The sequence below is a fragment of the Puntigrus tetrazona genome, unplaced genomic scaffold, assembly GCF_018831695.1.
Source record: "Puntigrus tetrazona isolate hp1 unplaced genomic scaffold, ASM1883169v1 S000000223, whole genome shotgun sequence".
NCBI lineage: Eukaryota > Metazoa > Chordata > Actinopteri > Cypriniformes > Cyprinidae > Puntigrus > Puntigrus tetrazona.
The window spans coordinates 1166080-1180001 of NW_025047891.1; the positions used below are offsets into that span (position 1 = coordinate 1166080).

General features: G+C 38.7%; 1 protein-coding gene across 2 annotated transcripts; it reads left to right on the forward strand.

The window, feature by feature from the left end:
• Positions 1-614: 614 nt before the first annotated feature.
• On the forward strand, positions 615-10538 carry scaf11 (SR-related CTD-associated factor 11). 2 transcript variants are annotated; one of them, XM_043230756.1, is made up of 15 exons: positions 615-811; positions 1162-1222; positions 1433-1578; positions 3347-3427; positions 3513-3592; positions 3665-3735; positions 4329-4363; positions 5031-5131; positions 5237-5353; positions 5476-5549; positions 6097-8142; positions 8529-8854; positions 9175-9351; positions 9431-9550; positions 9800-10538. In XM_043230756.1, the coding sequence occupies exons 2-15, from the start codon at positions 1201-1203 to the stop codon at positions 9908-9910; spliced, it is 3507 nt and encodes a 1168-aa protein (XP_043086691.1). In that variant the 5' UTR covers positions 615-811; positions 1162-1200; the 3' UTR covers positions 9911-10538. The 2 variants fall into 2 exon arrangements, with proteins under 2 accessions (XP_043086691.1, XP_043086692.1); XM_043230757.1 differs by having other exon boundaries at positions 9178-9351.
• The last annotated feature ends 3384 nt before the right edge of the window (positions 10539-13922 follow it).

Below are 13922 nucleotides of genomic sequence, written 5' to 3' on the forward strand. Positions count from 1 at the left end.
TTTGTGATAAACTGACTGAACTATGGACACTGTCGTCCTCTGATGGATAGTTTTATAAGGCTTGCATGTTGTTGTTCAACCGAAGGCCGCTAGTGGGATTATATACCGTTTGGGTGATATAGTTTATATTGTCATTTTTTAAAAGTGTAATCACTTGCTCGCTTTAAACAGAAACACACGATAACATTTAAGATGACAACACAGTATTAATCACACTCAAGCGCTCTAGCTTCGAGCTTAAACGAGCGTTAGAAAACTATTTGGGGGGAAAGGAAACTACGTAAATGCAAAAAGAGGAGGAACGCTGCGGCAGCGACGTGACCTTATTGGTCAGATTAGATATCATTTATATTTAAGGAACCAATCAGCTATTATTATTATTATTATACTATTGTTATTTTAACGTATAATGGTTCAGCTTTATCTTTTGTTTTGTTTTCGTGTTTCCACTCCTCATTTTTATCTATTTATTAAATCATGCATCGTATAATTTTAAATGCACCGAGCACGCTATTTTTAATTGTTCATCCACACGAAGAAGCATCAGCCGCTCTACCGAATTCTTCTTCTGTGAACCTTAAACCCTGCGTGATGACGCGTGAGTCTCCCATCATGCCCCGTTGCAGCGCCACTCAGCGGTGAAGAGGCGGAACTGCAGCTTCTGACCCACATGTGGCCGGACGCCTTCAAATTTATCGCATCTACGAGCGCAAATGCTCATGAAAGTGCACGAAAAGTGTGTGTTTTTGCGCTAAGGAGCGTCCTGCGTGCTAGTATATGATCTGAAGCCCGTGGAGCGACGCGCGCGGAGGTGAGTGTGTGCTAATGACAGCAGATGCTAACATAGTTAGCCGCGTCACACTGATAAACAAGAGTCTCAACTTATAAACATGGCGTGTAAACATCTCGACATGTGTCTATGTACGTTACCCACACTAAATATTCATATAGGACTAACTTAAATGAGTATTTAGCCCTGTAAAGGCTTCTATTATCGCTTAAGGCTGCTAATGAGCAACTCAAACTTCAGTAGTTCTAAGAGAGTAAATAAACAGAGCAAATAAAGACACAGTGACTGAGTTCCGCTCTCATTACGATGATCTTAATGCGTCAGAGTTGTGCTTTATTACTCATGTTCCTTCTTTAAATGTGCTGGTACAGTAAATCAGGGCTCAGAGCTGCCGTGACCCGGAGCCAAAGATGCAAGAGGGGCCAGGAAAGGGTGAGTGGGGTTTATTCATATCTGGACGTGCTCCTTTTATACATTTACATACTGCTAAATCAGCAATTACTCTGTCCTACATGCCTAGTTCACTTTATGCTTAGTTCACTTTAGTAAAGGACAGAGTAGTTGCTGATTTTGCTGGGGAGATGCATATTTTATTTGAATTTTGCAAAAGGTTTTTAATAAGACTTTGTGTTTTTTTTTCAGGCGGGCAGAACTCTGATGAGAGTTTGGAGGATGAGGAGGCTCAGCGGTGTCCCATTTGTCTTAACCGGCCCAGACGGACGGATAGAGCTGTACCCGACTGCTGCAGACATGTCTACTGTTCGGCCTGCATCCTCCGCTGGGCTCAGGTCAGCTGTCACTTCTCATTTAAAATGCTTATACGTACACGCATGTAGAGTTAAATAGCAAATCAACATGTTAGAAGTTACGCGTTTTAAGAAATGTTCACAATATTACAGTTTTTACTGTATTTTTGAAGTACTGCATGCAGATTTGATGAGCAGAAGAGACTCACTTAGTAAAATTGTAGCATTTAAATAATCAAAAATAAAATATACATATACATGTTTATATTAACTAAATAAAACATAGAACATCTGTCAAATTCAGAAGAATAAGACTTCATTAATATTTTATAATCTTAGTATTTTATAAGACTTCATTAATATTTTATAGGAATCAACAAAATATTAAAGCAAGCCACCAAAAGGTGGCAGCAAAACACTCAAAGCGTAAGTAAATGAATGAGTCACTGAATCATTGACTCACCCAATTTGTTCAAAACCACTGAACGATTCAGTAATGAAACGCATATTTTATGTTTTTGCAACAGGTCTGCTGTGGCTTTATTTGAAAATATTTTCACGGGCAGTCAGTCCGCATTTACAGTGGATGTAATAGAATTAAAATCAAAAGTATTTCAGTCACGGACAAACATTAAAGTAAAGCCCTGATGTATATGTTTAAAACCGAATATATGTGAAAGCTTGTGCGTGTGGTTTTTGATCACATGATCAGTTTCTTAAAAAGCTGCATAAAATGTGCAAAGTTCAACTTGTGCAATAGTTGTTTGACCAGCGGATATGTTGTTTATTACCTGTATTATTGATCTGCTTCTACGGCAGAAAGTGTGCGGCATTTGGTCACTTAAAGCAGTGGTTCTGCCTCGCAAAAATAACTATCCTCCATTCTAAAATTAAAATGGCACCAGTTTCTTGTATAATATATATATATATATATATATATATATATATATATATATATATATATATATATATATATATATATATATATATATATATATATATGTATGTATATGTATGTATGTTAATGTATTAACTACCATGAACAAACATAGAAAAATACATTTATTACAGTATTTATTAAACTTTAATGTTAGTTCCTAAAAATAAAATAATTCATTGTTAGTTCATGGTGCATTAGCTAATGTTAACAAACACAACTTATGATTTTAATAATGCATTAGTAAATGCTGAAATTAGCTTTAACTAAAACGATTAAATGTTGTAGAAGTATTGCTGATTCTTGCTCAGTTCATGTTAACTAATGTTGTTAACAAATGAACCTTATTGTAAAGTCTTACCAATATATCTAGCTGTTTATATTTTTGATTACGTTTTTGTAATAAATGTTATTTTTATGTAATTTAAAGATTTATGTGTATATACGTGTTTGTGTGTGTGCGTGACTGAGGACCAAAAAAAACTAGTACGTAGTCTAGGTATATTTGTAGCAATAGCCAACAATGCATTGTATGGGCAAAAATTAATACATTTTTCTTTCATGCCAAAAATCATTATGGTAAAGGTCCAAAGTTCCATGAAGATATTTTGTAGATTTCCTACAGTAAATATATCAAAAATGTATTAGTAACATGCATTGCTGAGAACTGCATTTAGAAAAGCTTTCTCAATATTGAGATTGTTTTTGCTCCCTCTGATTCCAGATTTTCTAATAGTTGTCCTATCCCAACCATGCATCAATGGAAAGGTTATGTTTTTCTCTGTGTGTTGTTATGGGTGTTCCTGTGCTGTCAGATATAATCTGCACACTGCTCAGGTTGTAATGTGTGCTGTTGTGTGTGATGGGCCACAGATGGTTCAGTCCTGCCCGGTGGACCGCAGGCCCTTCAGCGTGATCTACCTGCAGCAGGGCTCCTCGCAGCAGTGCATCAAGGTCAGACGTCCTCCTGATGTCCTGTACGTCTCGTTAAGAGGCACTTGTTCTTGATGAAACTGAGCCGAGCTTCTCTGTGTTTCAGCTTCCTGTGAAAGCGCCCAGACTCTCAGAGCCGCACAAGTGCTGCGGTCAGGATGGGCAGCGGATGTGTCGCGTCTCTGTGTAAGTGCGGTGCCATTGTGTTTGCATACGCTTTTTATCTGATTGTTTAATAGGTAATTGTGTCATTAACAGGGGAGAGACGGCAAACATGGAGAGAACGCAAGAGAAAAGAGCTACCGCCAAACAGAAATGCCACAGAAAATGTATGTGCTTCAATATTGATTCTTGTTTGTGTGATCTTTCAACATAAAATAATATTCAAAGTTATTGTTCTGTCAATTACAAAAGAAATTACTTTGCATTTATTAGGTCAGTTACTGGAATCACTTAATAACTAAATTAAAATTAAAAGCTTTTTTTTTTTTTTTTTTACTTGAAATATATTTAAACAAATTGTTTTGTACATCGTTTCAAGATAGCATTTTTAATTGCTTTCCATTGATGGAATTAAATAATTAAAATAAAAATAATAAATAAATATAAAACATAATAAAAGTTACTAAAAAGACAAACAGCAAAAACTAAATGCAGTAGTATCTAAATGTGACACTAAAATCTAAACCAATATAACCATAAATGAACATTAATGTAAAGGTTAACTTTAAATGTTAAAAAAGTTTAACAAATATTTTTTAAATATTTAAGTTATAAATATTTTAATTCATTCATTAATTTTTTAAATTCTGGTTCTGCACAGATTTATGAATTAATTGTTTGCCATGATGAGCTCAACAGAAAAGTGACTTGAGAGCTCTCCAAATGTATTGAAAGAAATGTCTTTTTTTTCCACCATTAGGTGATTTGGATGCATCTGTGGATAAAACCAGAAAGGTGAGTCTTTGAGCTTGGTCTTATTTACAGGGTTCCCACGGGTCCTTGAAATTGAAATTGAAGTTTGTGAATCTTTTTTTTAAGGCTCTGAAAAGTTTTTGAAAATAAGCATACAAAGAAAGTCCTTGAATGTATTTTGTGCAAGACGTTTTCTAGAAAAATATCCATATCTGCTAATGTTATTTAGCCAACACTTGCATATACTAATATTCGTAATATTAGCTGGTCTGTACATATTAGCTTCATTAATGTACGTTAGTTACTTGGATTTACGCATTACATAAACGTTTCTCTTTTAAAATACTTTGTTGTACGTTGCCTTGACGTTCCCGTATGCACAAAACTACTACGATAGTACACGCATACACCATTAAATATTGCAAACATAGGTTGAAATGTGACGACAAATGCATGTTTCAAGATATTTGACTTACCAAAGATGACAAAGAATGGCTTGCCAGGAATGAAATGTGTCCCCACTTTAACAGGGTTATTAAAATGTCTTAAAGTTTTCCTAGTAAAGAATTTAAAATGTTTTAAATTCAGATTCGATGGGTAAATATTCACATACAGATCCCCCAACCTAGCCTGATTAAAACCTATGGGAACCCTGTGTTTATCACATATGAACAAAACAGTAAGTGTTAAGCAGTATTTATGTGTGCAGGTGAATGGAGACGCATGCCACTCTCTTCTGCTCACTAAGCATTTTCACTCATCACTGCCCAGCCAGCAGGGAGCGGCGGTTGGCACACTGACACCGATCATGTAAGCACACATAGACCTAATGGCAGAACGCCATGTGACTTTTATTTATTTTCTGAACAGTGTCTTTTGGATGCGTGTTAAAGATGTTTCTGTTTCGCACTGTAGGACAGGTTCTGTTGAGGTTTCTGAGGAGGGACCAGACGGCGTCCAGTGGAGGAGAATAGAGAGAAAACGCAGGTGGCTTCCTGCCTCTGTACCTGCCCTCTCTACAGGTGTGCCCAGGTGAGTAGCATGTTTCGAAAATGTAATTTTTTTTTTTTTTTGTGTTTGTGTTGTGTTATATGTACAATTTGGTTGCCGTTCCTTGTTGTGCACGTCCCTTATTTCGACTTTTTTAACTTAAGGGTTTCACTCCGTTCACACCTGCTTCTGTCCGCTGTCTCCGCCTCTCTGAATCTGCTGCTTTCTGAACCCACAGGTAAGTCCACTCGAAACTTAGTTGTCTTTATATCGAAGATCATGCAAAATACTCAAGTTATTATATTAAGTTTTTATTTATTTATTCTTTTTAATTTGGTTTTGTTTTCATACATTTTTGTTTGCTTTATTATATTTTTTCTAGCTTCAGTTTTTTTATTTATTTTTTATTTTATTTTTACTTTTTTATTTTTAGGGCTGTCACAGTTAATATGCTAACAAGTATTATTTAAAAATGTTTAATGCTATTAAATTATATTTTACATTCCATATCTTTTGGTACTCTAGTGGTTAATAAAAAGAACTGCATGCATCTTGAGGAAGAAATTGTAGCTGGAGCTACTTCTCACCTTTTATGTATACGCTACTCTGTTAAAAAATAGTAATCTGTTTTCCTGTAGTTTCCATGATAAAATCAATATATATAATATTCGCTGAACTAATACACATTTTGATTTCACTTCTTTGATTGTTACTTTATTTTAATTTCAGTTAAAGTGTGTGTTTTTTGTTTTTAGTAACAGTTATTTTATTGTATTGTTTATTAGTTCCTCATGGCATAGTTTGTGCCGTCACCTGCCCTAAAGGTGAGGAAAAAAAGGGAACCAGGGGTTCTGGGTCAAAAACAGTGAAAACAGCAGAAGCTGCTGCTACCAGGCGTTCCTCTAGACACAGTCGCTCTGAGGCAGAGGATTCCTCAGGCGCACAGTCACAGCCAACAGATTCAGATTCTACTCCACAAACCATAAATGATACTCATGCTTCTACAAGCAGAGGGCAGCAGGGAAGCAATCCAAGGTCTGGAGCAAGAACGAGAGGACGTCCAAAGAAGGTGAAGGTGGAGAGACCTGAGGATGAGAAGCAGGAAGCTGAGGTTCGAAATCATGATGATGGTATCACAGAGGACACCGAATCTGAGGAATCAAAACCAGATGAGAAAGCAAGTTCTGATCAGATCGATGGTGACCAAGAGCCAGACGATATGGAGGAGATGGAGGTGGAGAATCAGACGAGTTCTGCTGAGGAAGAAGGGGCTTCTCCTGATGCCAGTAGCCTGGAAGAGGAAACCGCACAAGTAATTGTGGTAACCGAGAGTAAGGTTGAGGGTGAAGACAATCCGATACTTCCACAAGAAGATGGCAAGCAGGAAAGTGAGACAAATGATGAAGACCAAGAAGAATTCTTGAATTCTCCACCAATACAGGAGCAAAATTGTCCATCTCCTTCCTGTGAAGAACTAGAAGAGTCTCAGTCTGATTCCCAGGATGCTGAATCTTCTCTGCAAGTGGAACCAACAGCTGAACCTCCTATAGATGCTTCCGAACCAGAGCCTGACACCACGGAAGACTGTTTGGGGAAGCAAGAATCCAGTAGTCCTCCACCTCTTAAAGAGGACCAGGATGTCGAATCATCGGTTCCTGAAGAGAAAGACGTGCCAGAAACAAAGGGCACTAATGCAAGTTGTCCTCAGGATAACACTGACCTCATTCCTATGGAGTGCGATTCTCCTGTATCCGAGATTGAAGCTCACATTGCTGAAGCTGAGGTGGATCCCACTGCGAATGCACCTCCTATAGATGATCCAAAGCCCAAACATGAGTCTTGTAAGGAGGAAAAAGTCTCAGATAAGAGGGAGCGGGAGGGACGATCCCGGAGGTCTCGCTTTCACTCACCTACAACTACCTGGTCTCCCAACAGGGAGTCTAGGAGCGAAGGGTCTCGCAGGTCTAGGTCTCGATCACGGGATCGTAGCCACAAGACCCGGTCCACGTCTCGAAATCGTGAGCAGCAAGAGGAAGTGCGGGATGGCCGGCGTGATCGTAGCCGTAGCCGTAGTCGTAGTCGTAGCAGGGAGCGGAGTCGCAGGCGACGTAGTCGTTCCAGAAACAGAAACCGAACTGGACGCCGGAGCCCGTCCCAGGAACGTGCTGATCACAGTGGCCACTCTCCTCGTAAGAGAGAGTCTTGGAGTGGGGATGGATGGCGGAGCAGGGGCGATGGACGAGGTTTCCGCAATTCCAACTGGAGGAACAATGTGGAGAAGCCTGGGCATTTCTCATCAAGAGAACCTGTTTCGTCTGACAATGGCAATTTCCATGAGGCATCACCCGACCGAAGCAGGAGTGAGAACCCGGATTGGGTGCGAGAGAGGGAGAGGCTTTGGCCAGACACTGATTCTAGAGGACGTGAGCCACGAAGGGACGAAAATGCAGGTGATCCACCTGCAGAGTCCTGGTCTCGAGGCTGGTCGAACGCTGGCCGTGGCAGAGGAGGCGCACACTGGTCATCTGGCCAGCAGGGCGAGCCAGCAGATAATTGGAGGCAACGTTCTTCTTTCTCAGGGACAGCAAACAATGCAGATTCTTATAATCGCTTCAATGACAATAGAGCCGGAGGGAAGAGAAAAGAGTCTGAGGGTGCAGAGACTCCACTGGATCGTTCCGGGTGGTCATCGGCGTCCAGCTGGGCCGTACGCAGAACTCTTCCTGCTGATGTGCAGAACTACTACTCACGCCGAGACAGGGGAGGTGGGAACAACACCTGGAACAAACAAGAGGAGGATCAAGTTGCACCAGGTGTCCCGAAACAAGCAGGTGTGTTTTTATCCAAATAAAATAATATATTTAAATTTTTTGTAAATTACATTTCACCCTGTTCCATCAAAAGTACTTTAAGGGTTGTTGACATTTCTCTCCTTCTGTTTTGTCTAGTTAAATAACACTGATTTAACAACAAATGTATGTTTCTATTGCATAGATAGTAACAGGGCATGTGTGTGCCGTTATGAATGTACTTGGGAAAAGGAACATTGTTGTTTTTTCATTATCTTCAGCTGCCATGTTTTCATAACAATGCAGCACGTTGTCCAACAGATAGATAGTCAAATCAGAAGCCTATCTTTACAGCTGTGCATTTCCACTTTAGCATGTTCCACTCACTTTAACATCGACTACATTCATTTCTGTTTTCCTTATTCCAGATCCCCCCCAGAATGAGCCAAATGCACCACTGCCTACAGAGGCGGTGCCAGCTATGCCTCCTCCCCTGATGCCCCACCAGATGGGTGTGATGGGAGTCCTCCGTTACCCCATGGGGCCTCTGCTGCCAAGACCTCCAGCCGTGGGTCTGCAGCCTCCTCCCCAGTTTAGCTTGCCCTCTCCAGTGCCAGTGCAGCTGCACCCCTCTGGGCCGATCCTCCAGGTGCCATCCATAGCTGTACAAGCACTGCCTCCACCTCCACCACCTCCTCCACCCGTGCAGCAGGGCAGCTTCACAGCAGTACCATCTGAAACCCACCTGCCTCAGGCAAGTACAATGATTTATCATTTTTAAAAATGTAATATTTATTCTTCCCTAACTTAGTTCACCCAAAAATGATCTTCATAGCGCAAATTAAGATATATTTGATGAAATTCAAGAGCTTCCGATCCTACGTAGACAGCAATGGTACTACCATTGTCAAAGTAACTGTTGACGCAGATTCTCGTAGCTTTGTAAAATTACGGTGGAACCACTGAATCTGGTCTTATGGATTAGGCTGAGTAATTATTGACAACTATTTTGGGTGAATTAACTCTTTAAATAAACTGATGTATGTGCCCTTTTGGCATTTGCATTCTTCACAGCAGGTGATGCCCAGTTTTCCTGTACCAGGCAAAGGTTCATTCAAACCAATGCCAACCAAAGTAGTTGCTGGGCTGCTTCCTCCTGTTGGGACGGCCAGCTCTGTCCAGCCATCCTCTACCACCACCCAGCTCGCCTCTCACAGCAAGGCCCACGCTGACAGCTCGAAAAAAGAGAAGGCAAGTGTTGCACTTTAAGCAGAGTAATCCATGCTACTGTGGATATTAGTTCCTGAAATACATTTTCTTTTTCAAACAGAAATTGCAGATTCAGGAACGGGCCATCAATGAGGTGAAAGCAGCAATTAAGCCATATTATCAGAAGAATGAAATCAACAAGGAGGAATATAAAGAGATTGTACGGAAAGCTGTAGAAAAAGTAAGTTCAGTTTTTAGAAAGTGATGCATATTTACCCGTATAGGTTAAAAAAGTATCCAAAATAAAAGGTTAATTTTATGTAATATTATGTGTATATAAAGACACACACATGTATTTTGGAAAATATTTACATGTATTTGCTTGGATATATTCATATAGTCTTTATTGAAATAATATCATATATAAATATTTAATCTATAAACATACTCATTTTTATGCACACGGTAACTGTGGTTCTCCTCCTCTCAGGTTTGTCACAGCAAAAGTGGCGAGGTGAACGCCGACAAGGTGGCCAACCTGGTGAAAGCGTACGTTGACAAATACAAGCGCGTCCGTAAAGGCAAATCCGAGAAGAGCTGAGGGTCGCTAATCTGCTGACTGCACAAGTGCAATTCCTCCACCGCGGGCTGCTGCCGGGGTCACTGACTGGAGCCGTTCTTAACACATTTACATACGAGAATGAAGATTTTTCTAGAGATTACATATTTTGTTTAATTTGGATTTGATATAGTGCAAATGCCCTTTATTGGATTGTGTTTAATGGGTGTATGTGTGTGTGGGGTTTGGGGGGGAGGGGTTAAAGATCTGTAATGGTGTCGCTCTAATTGCATTTTGCTTCTACATTTAAAGTAGCAAAGATAATGAATAATTAAGGCAGATGATTCAAGTGGTACGACTGGACCTGTCCTGTCTCTCTCTCTCTCTCTCAGTAGTCGAATATAAAGACTGTTCCCTTTAGAAGCATCTAAACAATCTGGAGTACATGTGCATTAGCTTTATTATTCCCTACAGATGCCGAATGTGTGTTTGAGTGTGTGCGATTCAATCATAATCTTACGTGGAAAGAACACGGGTAGTTTGCTGGTGAGCTGAGATGATTTTGTTGTCATATCCAGGTTAAAGTCCTGTACTTCTGTTTATGCAGTTCAATCACTGTGTCTGTTTACCTTCCCAGAAGCAATGAAATAAACCAGCTCTTTGAATCTCATCTTGTGTCTTTTTACTGAGCTCAGATCAGTTTCTGATTCCTCAAACGCTCGAATTAACCTTAACGAGCTTTTTGTTTGCCTGAGATGATTAAGGCTTTGTTCGATTCTGATGCATCATATTAAATCATTTCGATCTCTTGAACTCTACATTAGTCTGGATCCTGGACCATTGTTTCCTGAAGCAATGCCAGAAAATCCTCAGATTCTTCCGAATCGATGAACTGAATCTTTGTGCTTTGAGTTTGACTGTCTTCGGTTTTACTTATATAGTGTGACCGCGTTGTTCTCATCGACGTGTGAACTATAAGTTCCAGCACAGTCATAGCAGAGAGATCTGTGGCTCAGTGGTATGAGCTCTGCCTTGTGGTCCAGAGGTTGCTGGTTCGAGGCCTAGCCAGGTCTCCAGGAGAGGTTTGAGTGGCTGGTGGAGCAGTGGGTTATTGAGAACCAACTGCAGGAAAACTTCCAACTTAGAATGGGGCCTGGATATTTTTATATAAGTCGACACCTTGGCAAGATGTAGCAGTGCTGCTGGTCATTGTCCAGAAAGTCCCCAGGGGGAGGCGTGCCTGGATATACCTCCCCCCTTCGTGTCCGGCCTTCTCTTGACCCACAGGTCGTGCCCTGTTTCCATGTCCAGACCAGATTTGAACCAGTAACCCTCCGATTAGAGAGGACATACTCAGCCCACTGAGCCACTGGCACTTCCACACTACAACTACTTTTTTTTGGAGTCTCGTTTAATTGGTTACATCAATGAAATTAAAAAAAAAAATTCTTTACAGGAGCCAGACTCTAACTTTTTAACTTATATTAACTTAAAAACATATCCCAATCGCTGTTGCATGTGAAAACCTAATGTGAGTTCGTGCAACAAACATCCTCAGAAAGTCTCAGGAGCTCGTGAGTAGAGGTGCTTGAGTTTTGCAGCGGAAGTGCAGTCACGCTTGTATCCAAAGGAGTCAGACTCTAAAAGAAAGATCTGCTTCATTTAAATGCAACTTTTTGTGAATTGCACTTCTGTTACTGTCTCGACTGACTATTGCATTGATTCAGACTAATTTGAAAAAAAATGTTGATTCTTTAGAGCGGCATCAATAAATAAACGCATAAATAAAAATGAAATCCATATAGCATTTTTACAGAATGCTTATAGTCATTGCACAATTATGTAACATTTTTAAACATGCAATTTAACATGCAAAGGAATTTATTTTGTGTATTACACTGCTGCAACGTATATTAATGATCTGAACAGGTACATCTGTAATACAATTTTAAAAGTTTAAACGCCCTCTTATAATATTTTGCGTGAATTAAATGATTGTTTTTGGTTTTTTTTAAATTATTGAATTGATTTTCATTGATTTAATTGTTTTGGCCCAGTTTCATAGATGGCCTATGCGAGAATTAGGCCATAGTTCAGTTAGCACATTTATATATATATATATATATATATATATATATATATATATATATATATATATATATATATATATATATATATATATATATATATTTTTTTTTTTTTTTTTTTTTTTGTGTAATAAAAATGACTTGGAAAAAAAACTTACTGATGCGCATCTTAAAGACAAAACCATAGTAATGAGATGTTTTAAGATCAGTCAGTGCAAGTTTCTTTCAGTTAAAACAGCTCAGATATACATTTTAGTCTAAGAATAGGCCTAATTATGTACGTTATTAAAGTTATGTCAATATCAACATAATATAAATTTCGCTAGTCTGCCCTCCTGTGGTGAAGTTTGGGAATTACACTGCTGCTATTTCAGCTATAACTATAATGTACCATTAAAAAGAATTGCATAGCGTTCTAAAAGGGTTTGTAAAAAACGTATAATACCCCTTTAATGCATTTTTCATGAGCATGTGTAGCATAAACAAATCTACCCAGAAATACTATATCTGTATGTCTATATCTCTATCTGTAGATTAAAACATTTCGAGTTTGCACGCCCTCGTGTGGTGAATTGTGAGAATTACATAAATGCAACGTATTTCTACTGATAAAACTCGAGATAAAATAAAATTGGCTGATTTGCTTTACTGATCAGTATTCATTTTGCGCACCGAAAACGTTCATATTACAGGGGAAGCTAATAAGATAATTAAACTAATTACAAAAAGACTAAAATAAATAAATATACAAACAAGCCAGTCACCTCTTGTGCTAAATTACTGTAGCGTAACTCGATTTAATTTTTAATTTTACTTTGATTCAAAACTATTTAATAAATTATTGATTATCTTGTGTTGCAACAAAACATCATTGTGTTTAGACTATAATTTATAGTTTTATTTAGATTTTTACTATTAAGAGGAATACCATTATTAAGTTTAACTCATATTTGTTAGAAATAAGCAAATTGACTAAATAAAAATGAAAAAACAAACAAAAAAAAAAAAAGTAAAAAAACGTCAACTGACATTGAACGTCCTTCTGTGGTGAATGCAATGTAATATCTAATAAATTGTTTATCACATTTAATGAAACAAATAAATATATTAATAAATATAAAGATACATACAGAAAATGTATTACTTCTGTACATTTAAAAATCCGAGTCTGTCGCCCCCCTGTGGTGAATTGTAGGAATAACACTAATGCAATTTATTTCTACAGGTATAGTTCGAGACAGATCTTGGATTACATTACTTTATAGTGGTTTAATTTTTTCTAATAAACTTGGCAAACACCCCAATTTGTTCAGACGAAATATATTTTAATACCTGTAATATTATTTACAATAATTCGAGTCTGAATTACACCACTACGGCTATTTCCTGGCTGGAAATTATTTTCTATTGATTGTAATGAATTAACTTATTTTAAAGATGTTTTTATTACGCTGTCCAGCGACAAAAATGAAATATGGAAAAACGCTCACCTCCACAAACACGGAAGTGGAGACAGAAGCGGCAATCGCCATGATCTCGCGCACCTGCCGGAAGTTAAAGGGCTTCTCTCGACAGGCGTGTGAAGCAGCGCCGGCCTCACTTTTAGGAGAGCAACCTATCAGAAAGGGAACGGTTCCTGTTTTAATAACACCAGTTAATTACTTTGAACTTACCTGTTTTCCACGCTCGTCCCTCCTGCCCAAACTGAAGAAGCTGATGCTGCAGAAACGCACGCGGTATCTCACACACACACACACTGTGTGTTCGTCCAATCACACACACACCTGAGTCAGCTCACCTTTTAATGACGCCTTTGAGCCCATGTTTTATTTCTGAGTCTCATATCAGCTGAATCAAGAGTCCCCGAAACTTCCCATCACACCCGTCTAACCTTACGATTCATGCAAAATATGCAAATATTATTAACGTATTTATGTGCAATGCATTTCCCCTTGGACACATCTGTA

Bases quoted from the DNA above. Each gene is read 5' to 3' on its own strand.
- scaf11 (XM_043230756.1), top strand. From the start codon at position 1,201: ATGCAAGAGGGGCCAGGAAAGG. The intron at 8,855-9,174 runs GCAAGTACAATG...CATTCTTCACAG, and splicing joins CTGAAACCCACCTGCCTCAG to CAGGTGATGCCCAGTTTTCC. The intron at 9,352-9,430 runs GCAAGTGTTGCA...TTTTTCAAACAG, and splicing joins ACAGCTCGAAAAAAGAGAAG to AAATTGCAGATTCAGGAACG.